This window comes from Vombatus ursinus, unplaced genomic scaffold (genome assembly GCF_900497805.2).
Source record: "Vombatus ursinus unplaced genomic scaffold, bare-nosed wombat genome assembly UNPS02014982.1, whole genome shotgun sequence".
NCBI classification, from domain to species: domain Eukaryota; kingdom Metazoa; phylum Chordata; class Mammalia; order Diprotodontia; family Vombatidae; genus Vombatus; species Vombatus ursinus.
Window position 1 is genome coordinate 599,115 of NW_020954760.1, and position 11,482 is coordinate 610,596.

General features: G+C 50.9%; 1 protein-coding gene across 1 annotated transcript in view; it reads right to left on the bottom strand.

Annotated features, from left to right (window-relative positions):
• Positions 1-2,165: 2,165 nt before the first annotated feature.
• The window catches only part of CLDN2 (claudin 2), a 12,304-nt gene continuing 2,987 nt past the window's right edge, over positions 2,166-11,482 (bottom strand). The window contains exon 2 of the mRNA XM_027845570.1: positions 2,166-4,625. Coding sequence (XP_027701371.1) covers positions 3,758-4,453 — 696 coding nt within the window. The 5' untranslated portion in view covers positions 4,454-4,625 and the 3' untranslated portion in view covers positions 2,166-3,757. The remainder of the gene's footprint in view (positions 4,626-11,482) is intronic.

Consider the following 11,482-nt stretch of genomic DNA (forward strand, 5'->3'; position numbering starts at 1 on the left):
GGTCCCTGTCTCCCCCATTCTTAAGTATCTTTTCCTTTTTCTCTCTGTCTTTCACTCCCTCTGTTTTGCTCTCTCCCTCCCTGCCTCATTCTCTCTTTCTGTATTTCTGTTTTGCTCTCCATTCTTCCCTTTCTGTCACTCACTCTCTCTATCTCTTTCTCTGTCCCTGACTCTCTCTGTCTCTCTTTATGTCCGTCACTCTTTGTCCATCACTCTTTATGTCTGTCTGTCTCTCCCCCTCACTTCTTTCTCTGTCTCTCCCTCCCTGTTTCCTTTTCTCTCTCTCTCTCCCCTTCTACCTTAGTCTCTCCTTTCTTCACTCACTGTCTTGTTCTCTCTCTGTCTCTGTCTCTCTGTCTCTTTCTCTCTGTTTCTCTGTATTTCTCTCTGTCTCTGGTTCTGAATCTCTTTGTTGCTTTCTTTCCATCTTTATCTCTCTGTCTGTCTGTCTGTCTCTCCCCATCTCCCCCTCTCCTCCTCTCCCCTTCTCTTTCTGTCTCTCTCTCCTCTGTCTTCCTCCCCCTCTCCCCCTCCCCCTCTCTCTTTCTCTGTCTTTCTGTCTCTGTCTCTCTTTCTCTCTCTGTGTCTCCTTCCTCCCCCCTCTCTCTTTCTCCCTCTTCCCCTCTCCCCCTTCTCCCCTCACCCTCTCTCTTTCTCTGTCTGTCTCCCCCCTCCCCCTCTTTCTCTCTCTGTCTTTCTGTCTCTGTCTTTGTCTCTCTCTCTCCTTCTCCCTCTCCTCTGTCCTCCCCCTCTCTCTTTCTCTGTATTTCTGTCTCTGTCTCTCTCTGTCTCTCTCTTTGTGTCTCCCTCCTTCTCTCTCTCTTTCTCTCCCCCTCTCCTCTTCCCCTCTCTCTTTCTCTCTGTCTCCCCCTCCCTCTCTCCCCCTTCCCCTCTCTCTTTCTCTTTCTGTCTCTCTCTCTGTCTCCCACCTCTCTCCTCTCTCTCTCTTTCTGTCTCCTTCCTCCTCCCCTCTCTTTCTCCCTCTCCTCCTCTCCCCCTCTCCCTTCCCCCTCTCTCTTTCTCTCTCTGTCTTTGTCTGTCTCCCCTTTCCCCCCTTTCTTTCTTCCTCTCCCTCTCTCCCCCTTCCCTTCTCTCTTTCTGTCTCTGTCTCTCTCTCTCTTTCTTCCACCTCTCCCCCCTCTTTCTCTCTGTCTCCTTCCTCCCCCCTCCCTTCCCCTCTCTTTCTCTCTCTCTGTCTGTCTGTTTCCCCCTTCTCCCCTCCCTTTCTCCCTCTCCCCCTCTCCACTTCTCCTCTCTCTTTCTCTCTATCTCTGTCTCCCTCCTACCTCTCTCCCCCTTCCCCTCTCTCTTTCTCTATCTTTCGGTCTCTGTCTCTTTCTGTGTCTCTTTCTCTCTGTCTCCCACCTCTCTCTCTCTCTCTCTCTCTCTTCCTCTCCCCTTTTCCCCCCTCCCCCTCCCCCTCTTTCTCTCTCTTTCTGTCTCTGTCTGTCTCTCCCCCCTCTCTCTCCCCCTCTCTGTCTCTGTCTCTGTCCCTCTCTTTCTCTCTCTCATGCACAGAAACATGCACACACACACACACACACACACACACACACACACACACATGCACCCCTCTCTCAGGGGCAGTGTGGCTTGGTGGATAGAGTTCTAGCCCTGGAGCCAGGAAAACTTGAGTTCCAGTTTCCCTTTGCACCCACACTGACTGTATGACCCTGGATAAGTCACTTATCTTCTCTGCCCTCTAAGACTAACAGCTACATTGGTGGAGGGATTTTTGGTTCATTAGGTTTTTTACTGGGAGTTCCCTACCCCCGTGAAAGCACCACATAAACGTCAGCTAACACTACTACGTACTCCTGTGCCCTAGAAGGGCAGTTTCCCTGACAGCCCTAAAACACAGGCAGCTAGGTGTGAAAGGGAAAGAGAAGTGTGTACCTGTTGTCTTCCTGAGACTGCTAGGTAGTCCAGTGGGACCCCCAATCACCACAGCTCTCTCCCCCCTTTGTACTCCATGTCCTGTAGTCCCATCCCCCCACCCCCCACCTGTGTCATGGGGACTGAGAGCTCATTCCCAAGCTGGAGACTCAAGCTGGGCTTGATCCTAAAGCCTGAGGGCCTTTGAGCCCTCCCAAGGCCTCAGTGGGGCTGATCAAAGGGGTACCAAGCCAGGCTTGGTAGCCATTCAATAACCAAACAAGCAACCATTTAGTCAATTCAAAAGTCTTTATTGAGTACTCGCTAAGAACCACCACTAGGCTCAGTGTAGTGGGGAAGATGGTACAGACTAAGGCCTGCCCACAGCAAGCTTACAGTAAAGCTGGGAGGCACAGCTTACAACCAGGGACAGAGAACTAACATCGCAAGGCGACTGGGCCAAGGGGCCCAATGGTTGAGACAGAGAAGTCGGCACAGGGCAAGGTAGAGAGGGACAGGGTGCCATGAGCTGGAGTGATTGAGGCCAAGGCCTTACAGGAGGGACAGGCAAAGAGTTCTGGGCTAGAGGGCAGGGGAGCCATGTGGGGCAAAGCTGGGCAGGTAGGGCTTGCCAAGATGTGGCACTCAGGCTGGAGCTGGGGACTTCCCATTGGGGACTGAAGGATTTGTCAGAGGCTGGACATGCTCAGGACGAGGAAGGTGCCAACAGGGCCCTCCCTGCTTAGAAGTGGTGGGATGGGGGGGGCAGGGTGTGAGGGGCTGAGGACATTCCCAGTTCTCCCTGATGATCTGGGCTCCCCCTAGGAGGTGACCACTGGGTTTCCAGGGCCCTTAACAATTCTCTCTTTGAGGCCTATCTGCCTGGAGCTTTTGTTGCTGCCCCCCCCCCCCCGGGACTGGGAGCTCCCCTGGGGGCTACTCTGGCTCAGTGAGATGGGCTAAGAAGACAAATCTAAGAGCCTGGGTACAGCCTGCTCCAGAACAGCTCATTCTCTTTCTGAATCCATAAACTGGGTTGAAATCCTTGGAGAGGCTCCATTGAGGCCTTTAAACATACACACACATGCATATGCATGTACACACATGTGCACACATGCACGCACACACACATTCCTTTTGGCTTGGTATCTTTATTTTTAAATTTTTACTATTTCTCAGGAAGTATAGAAAGATGCCAATGTTTTCTTCAGCCCCCACATGCTGTTCTCCAAGCCAAAGAGCATCTCTAGAAAAACTGGTTTCCTTTGCTCTCTTTTTAGTCTAGGGCTCCTGGCAGCAGATGCCCTCCAGAGCACCCAGGCTCCTGGCTTCTACGCTGACTCTAATGGCAGAGGAAGACTTCTCAGTGGAATGTGGGCAATGGATTTGACCCCCTCCCAGCCGGAAGCCCCTTGGGAGCTGGGCCCTCCTCCCTCTTTGCTTCTAACAATGGAAACAAAGAAGTGGCCTTTGGGTTTAGCTCTTGACCAGTCTGGTCATGGCTTTGGAAGGAGTTTTGAGGGGAGGGGTGCGAGGCTGAAGTAGTGAGACTTCAGTCCATTGAGCTGAGAAGGCCTTCTGGAGAGGTGGGGAGGCTAGGGAAGTGGGTGGGTTCCCAGACCTAGAGGGCAGGTCCAGGCCTGTAGACTGAGAAAAAAAGGGCAGGGTGGAGGTAGGGAGGGGGCTGCTAGCTGGGAAAGGAGGCCTGTGGGAAGGCCTGCAGTGTCAGCTTCCACTGGTCAGACCCAAGGGACCCCCAATGTCTGTCCTTTCTTTAGCATTGCTTTTTGACTTGAACAGATGGAAATGTCTCTCCCCAGTGTCAGTGGAGAGCCACGGGCTGGCCCTCTACCATGGCCCACTCCCCCCCTCAAGCCACTCCTTACACATACCCTGTCAGGCTGTAGGAGTTGAATTCACTTTTGCCCTTTGTGGACTGGCCTGGCCGAGGGGAGGCCCTGGTGGCCAAGGGCTGAGCTTGGTAACCGCCATAGTAGGCAGAGCGGTCGCCCCACCGGGCTGGACAAGAGAAGCAGAGGATGGTGCCAGCCACCATGGAGAAGAGGGAGGAGATGATGCCAAGATAGAGGGCCTCTCCGATCTCAAACTTCATGCTGTCGGGTACAAGTGGCGAGTGGAAGTCACGGAGGATCCCGTGGAGATTCCAGACGACAGGGATGAAACCCAGGAGGCCTCCTAGGAGGAAGAAAATTCCTCCCACCACCGCCAACCTGTCTTTGGCTGGGGAGTCCTTGCAAAAGACAGTGCACCTCATGCCCACCACAGAGATGATGCAGGCCAGAGAGGAGATGGTGCTGGAAGCTACCATCATGCCCTGAGCAGCTTGGATGTCTGCAGGCAGCCCCAGCAGGGTACTGTAGATGTCACACTGAGTGATGCCGGTGCTTTGGGTAGCGCACTCCATCCAGAGACCTTTGGAGAAGCCAACGGCCGTGACAATACTGGCCCCCACATAGGAGCCTGTTCTCCAGTTTGGCAGTAGCATGGCTATCAGGGTGCCCACCAGCCCCAAGAAGCCCAGGATATAACCCAGCAGCTGGAGGCCGAGAGATGCCATGATGGTTGGAGCCTCTCAACTGAGAACAGCCCTGTTGCCCTGATGTTGGCTCTGGTTCCCCGGGCCTCGGGTTCCTAGCTCCTCATTGCCGAGCTCCTCTGGAAGGCAGGGCTGTCTCTGTTCCCTCCTCAGGAGTGTCTGACGGTGGCTACAAGCTAGCTAGAGAAGCCACCTAGAAGACAAAAAAAAAAAAAAAAAAAAAAAAAAAACCACATAAACCAGATTAAATATTGACCAGAAGCTTATGAGAAACCAGAAAATGCTGGGCGCTTTTTGACCTTTGTTATCTTCAGAAATAACACACGCAAAAACTTCCCGACTAACTTTGAAAATTGAGCCAAAATGTCATCACCTCCTGCGTAGGCCTAAGCCCCAGGGTGGCAGCCACACAAAGGAAGGGGGCGGGGCAGGCTGGGAGGGGGGGGAAAGAACAAAGACACATGGCCCCGGGGTAGACACTGGCCCAACTTTCTCTGCTTTCCTAGCCAGGAGTCTGACCCCACCTGACCATAGGAGTTGACTTAGGTCAACTGTTATGGGCTGAGGGGTACCCAGAGGAGGAGGGAGAGTCTGGGAGGTGGTAGCCTCCCTGGGACACCAGAGGCTCAGAGGGCACAAACTGGGACCTGAGTCAGTCGCTATGGGACCAGAGACTTTAGTCTGGGTATCAGGAGACAGCTAAGGGGCACACAGTTATCCATACTCTCTACTCAGGTCCTTGGTATGCCCAGGTTTGTGAATAGTTGACTTTCTGCTTAGACTTCCCAGGTGCCTCAGGGCATAAGTTGGACCAGGCTCTGGGGTTGCCAGACAGGGATAACTGTCCAGGGTTCAAATCCCAACCAACTGCTATGGAGGGAGGTTCACAAATAAGTCAATGACAGGCAGATGCCCTATGCCTGGGCTGCTAGACTGGCATGGGCTCTTTGACCACTTCAGGGGCCATCTTGTTGAAGTCCTTCATTCTACAGATGAGGAAACAGGCTCAGGAAGGAGAAGTTCCTTGTCCAAGTTTTCACAGGTAGGAAGAAGAGAAGGCAGATTCAACCCCAGGTCCTCTGACTCCAAACCAGTGAGCGTTCCACTAACCCATATGATGGCCTTGGAAGGAAGGAGAAGGAGGAGGGGGGAGGCTGTCCGTGCAATGGAGAGAATGCTGGATTTGGATCAGAGACCTTGAGGCCAATCCCAGCTCTTCCATTTAGTACTTGTGTGGCCTTGAGCAAGTCACAACCTGCCCCATTCTCCCCCACCCCCCCAGGCCTCAATCTCCTCCTCTGGAAAATGGGAGAGTCATTTGATCTTGATAACCTTGAAGGCACTTAGGAATTTGAGATCTAAGATCCTTTGGCACAAGATGGGGGAGAGGAAAACTATAAGAGAAGGAAAGACATGTATTCCATCTCTCCAATTCGACCAAAAGCTTTCTGAGGACAGAAATGTCACCTCTTCCTTCATTCCCCACCCCACCTCAGCAAGCCCTGGGCACATCCATCCTGCCCTCAAAGATAAAACCAGAAACCAAGGGGGTGGGAGTAGGGCCCAGGAGGGATCAGAACCAGCTGGGGGGGGGGGAGGTGGGAAGAAAGGGAAAGGTTTTCCCCACCTTGGAAAATGATGACAATGACAATGGTGGATGAACATAGGGGAGACTGGTTCTGCTGGTATCTAACACTACTTAAGCTTTCTGCTGGAGTAGAAGTTCTCCCCAAGTGTGATAGGGAGCAGAGCATCTGCTGGAGAAGCAGACCCGAACAGGATCTTCTGGAAGCATGCAGAAAGAGAAAGGGGCTAGCCCCGTCCTCTGCCCTGGGCGGCCCACATGCTGGCTTCACATCTGGGTGTCACAGTTCAAGCTACGGAGCATCCAGAGGAAAGAAGCTAGGATAGCTAGGTGTAAAACTCCATGAAGGAAGTGAGGGTGTCGAGCCCTGAGAAGAGAAACTAGGGGATGGGAGGATGTGTGAGCTGCGTTCAAGAATTGGAAAGGCCAACAAGCAGGACGGCTTCGGAAAAACCTGGAAAGACTTACATGGACTGATGCAAAGTGAAGCAAACAGAACCAAGAGAACACTGTACACAGTAACAGTAATATTGCATGATGACCAACTATGATAGACTTAGCTATTGTCAACAATACAATGATCCAAGACAATTCCAAAGGACTTGTGATGATGAAAAATGCTATCCACCTCCAGAGAGAGAACTGACAGAGCCTGAATGCAGATCAAAGCAGACTTTTTTTTACTTTATTTTTTCATGGGTTTTATTTTTGGTCTATTTTCTTTCACAATATGACTAATACAGAAATATGTTCTGCATGATTGCACTTGTATAACTGATATCAAATTGTTTGCCTTCTCAATGAGCGGGAAGGGAGGGAGAGAATTTGGAACTCAAAATTAAAAAAAAAGAATGTTAAAAATGGTTTTTACATGTAACTGGGAAAGATAAAATATTATTATTATTATTATTATTATTATTGGCTAGGCAATAGGGTGAAGTGATTTGCCTAGGGTCACACAGCTAGTTAAGTGTCAAGTGAGTAAGGCCAGATTTGAACTCAGGTCCGCCTGACTCCAGGGCCGGTGCTCTATCCATTGTGCCACCCAGCTGCCCCCCCCAATAAAATATTATTAAAAAAAAGAATTGGGGCAGCTAGGTGGCACAGCAGTTAGAGCTCTGGCCTTGGAGTCAGGAGGACTTGAGTTTAAATCTGGCCTCAGACACTTGACACTTACTAGTTGTGTGACTCTGGGCAAGTCACTTAACCTGGATTGTCTCACCAAAAAGCAAAAAAAAAAAAAAAGAATTGGAAGAGATATCAGGTTTGTTTGGCCCCAGAGGGCAGAATGAGGAGCCATGGGGGGAAGGCACAAAGAGGCTGATTGTAGCTTGATGGCAGGAAACAGAACTTTATACCAATGAGAGGTGGGATAGGCCGCTTGGGAAGGGAATGGATTCCACCCCATTGGAGGTCTTCAAGCAAAGGCTGGTTGACTACTGGTTGGGGATGCCTTTAGGAAGGGACCAGGATGAGAAAGGGTAGCATGGTGAAGAAAGCAGTGGATTTGGAATCAGAGAACCTGGGTTTAAGCCCTACCTCTTTTCCTTACTACAGGTGTGACCCAAGGCTGACCAGAGTGGAATGGGCTACTTTGGGAAGAGGTGGGTGGTATCTAACTGGTTATTTGGAGGTCTTCAAGTCAAATGACCACTTGTCAGGTATGTGACAGTGAGGTGGAGTCAGACCAGATGGCCACTGAGCTCCCTTCTGACTCTCCGATTCTGTAATTCCCTCCGTCCTCTGTAAAATAAGACTAGATATGACTCCGGAATGTCACTCTCAAGCCCACAATCCTATGGGAGAGTGGAGAGGGAGGCAGGGCCTGGCAGGTTTGTGACAGAATAGAAGGAGTTGAGGCAGCTAGGTGGCACAGTGGATAGAGCTCCAACCTTGGAGTCAGGAGGACCTGAGTTCAAATCCAGTCTCAGACACTTGACACTTACTAGCTGTGTGACCCTGGGCAAGTCACCTGATTGCTTCACCAAAAAACAAAAACAAAAAATAAAGAATAGAAGGAGTTTGGGAGGAGTCCCCTCTTCTCTCCTCTTCCTCCTATTACTCCTATCGCTCAGATGCCTTCTGCCTCTGTCTCCTTCTTCACCCTTAGCCCTTACCAAAGCAAACCCCTCTACCTACACAATCGATCCCATTCCATCCTCTCTCCCCCAACAGATTGACCCCTCTGTCATAAGTTTTCAGGACACCCCTCTCTCTCTCCTGGTTCTCCTCCTCCCTCTCTGACGGCCCCTTCTCTGCCTCCTTTGCTGGATCCTCCTCCAGATCATGCCCTCTGACCCCACATGTCCCCCAGGGCTCTGTCCTGGGCCCTCTTCTCTTCTCCCTCTAGACCCCTTCACTTGGTGATCTCATTAGTTACCTTGGATTTAATGACCATCTCTATGTTGATGATCCTCAAATCTACCTATCCTGCCCCAACCTCTGCTGACCTCCAGTCTCACATGTCTGATTGCCTTTCAGACTGCTCAAACTGGATGTCCAGCAGGTGTTTTAAACTCAACACGTTCAAAACTGAACTCATCTCTCCCCCTAAGCCAGGGGTGTGGAACCTTGGGCTTCCAGGCCACATGTGGCCCTCTGGGTCCTCAAGTGCAGCCCTTTGACTGAATGCAAACTTCCCTGAACAAATGAAAGGATTTGTTCTGTAAAACTTGGACTCAGTCAAAGGGCCCCACCCAAGGACCTAGAAGGCCACAGATTCCCCATCCCTGCCTAAACCCACCCTCCCTCTAAACTTCTCTATTGCTGTCGAGGGCACCACCATCCTCCTGGTCCCTCAGGCTCCCAACCTAGACATCATCCTGGATTCCTCATTCTCTCTCACCCTCCCATATCCAATCTGTTGCCCAGGCCTGTCAATGTCAAGTCTGCACCAACTCTCCAATGCCCCCTTCTCTCCTCTGACACTGCTCCCACCCTGGCGCAGGCCCTCATCACCTCCCTTCTGGCCTATTGCAGCAGCTTCTGGTGGCTATGCCTGCCTCAATTCTCCTCCCACTCCAGTCCTTCCTCCAGCCCCCAAAGTAATTGAAAGTGATTTTCCTAAAGTACAAGTCCAGTCATGCCACCTCCCCCTTCCCCCTACTCAATCAACTCAGTGGCTCTTTATCACCTCCAGAATCAAATACAAGATCCTTTGTTTGGCTTTCAAAGCTCTTTATAATCTAGTCCTCCAACCCTACCTTTCAAGTTTTCTTACACCTCATTCCCCACCGTGTACTCTTCAATCCAGTGACTCTGGCCTCCTGGCTGTCCCAGAACAAGACACTCCATCCCTTGGCTCTCAGTCTTTTCTCTGGTTAGTTTTTCTGAATTCCCCCTCACCCCCACCCCCTTGTTTCTTCTTTGTTATAAAGAATGGCTTGCTGAGTAGGGGAGTGGTCAGGGGAGGGATATATTTGGAGAGATGGATCTTTTTAATGTAGATGGGGAGGCTCCAGGCCAGGGACAGTGACAGGGACAGTCTGCTTTGAAGGTGCAGAGAAGGCAGAACTGAGCTGCTCCAGTCAGCTGCAGTTTCCCCACCTCCCACCGCAGTCTCTTAACGACTCCCACATTGGCCACAACATTAGAGGGGAGCAGGGCCAGGCAAGCTTCTTTCTTAATCTTCTTTAGGGGAGGGATTCCAGATGATCAGGCGAGCAAGAGGCCTCCAGCTTTCTCTAGAATTAACCCCAGCATTAAGCTCAGTGTGCCCCAGCTCCTGCCAGGGCTCTCTACTCTTTGGGTTCCGGGTACACTGATACCAGAGGGTCTGGCTCCTTTTTTGCTGGTGGAGGAGTTGGGGGAGGGGCTCACTTGTCAGCCAGGGGGCGGCCACTCACTGAACCTGGGTCCAAGGAAGGATTCCTGGGTAACAGCTGTTGGAGTAGCCAAGAGGAGGCTGTTAGGGACTGATAGGGGGGTGGTGAGGCTAGCTCAGGGGCTTGGAAATGACAGGACTCCTGGCCCCCAGAGGGGTCCCTGCCACAGCCCTCCTCTGGTTTTCCATCTCTTCCCTTCTCAGCTCTTCTCTTTCAGGGCCTTCTGGCTTCCGAGGAAGCCTCAATCTGTAGCCACTTGGGGGCATTAGCAAGGCCCCCCATAGTCTCACTGGCTTTTAGATCCAGAGCTGGAAGGGGTCTCAGGAGCCATGTAGTCCAATCCTCCCATTTTACAAAGAGAGAAACTGAGGCCCAGGCAGGGAAGGGACTTGTCTAAGCTCACACACCAGCATGTAGATTTTAAAGTCCCTAGAAGGAATTTTAGAAGTCATATAGTCCAACCTTCTTCATTTTAAAGATGGGGAAACTGAGGCCCAGAAAGTTAATCGACTTTTTCAAGGTCACACATAGGAGCATAGATCTAAAGTTGGAAAAGACTTCAAAGGCCATCTAGCCCCACCTTCTCATTTTTACAGAAGAGGAAACTGAGACCCAGAGAAATAAAGTGACCTTTCCAAGGTCATACAGCTAAGTGACGATCAGAGCTTGAGCCCAAGCCCCCTGACTTGATCTAGTCCTTTTTCTATTACTCCATTCTGCCTCCCAAATGAAATAACATCCGAGGAGAAATTGAGGCCCAGAGAGTAGGCCTAAAGTTCCTTTTAGCTTAAAATCCAGGTGCCCCTGTGTGAGCTTAGACAAGTCACTAAAGTGACATGGTCAAGGCCACATAAGTAGTAAGTAGCAGAGCTGGATTTGAACTCAGGTCCTCTGCACCCTCTGGGCCGTGTGGAGGCTACAAAAAGGGCCCTCGACAAGCTAACATTCTGGTAGAGGGGATCAGAAAGCTATAGAAATAAAAATACAAAATGACAAGTGATCCATGCATATGAAAGGGCCAGGAGGGAGCCCAGCTCTGCCCCTCCAGTCCTAAGTAGACCATCTTGGCCAAGTCACCTAGCCTCTCTTTAATCTCAGTTTTCTCCTCCAGAAAATGGGAATGACATCTGTCCTCTCTTTGAGGGCCATGGCAAAGAAAGCACTTTCAAACTGAGGAACTGAGTTATTCCAAAGAAAGAGAGATCGTGCCTGGCCAAGGTCAATGGGGGAGGAACATTTGAGCTGAGACCCTGAAGAGGCAGTTCTATGGCATGAACTTTAGGAGTGGCAGTGACAAATGCAGGGAGGTAAGAGAATGGGTTTGGGGAATGGTGAGTGGTCCAGTTTTAAGATAACAACTGCCAGGAAACTGACTGCAGGTAGCTTTTCAGAAGTCCGAAAATTTCGTCTCTAAAGCCCTGGGTCTTCACAGTTCTCTCTTCTTTGGAGAAGAGTTCCAGAGCTAAACTAATTCACCCGAAAGTTGTTAACAAATCCAGGAAGAGATTGAATCCCTAATAACTAATGACCTAAGCAAGAGGAGGGAGGAAAAAAGGAATGGGGTGGGAGTGGTCTGGCAATGAGCAGCACGCCCAATTGGGGAGCTATATTGGACCTTCCTCCAACTCTCCCCCCCCCCCC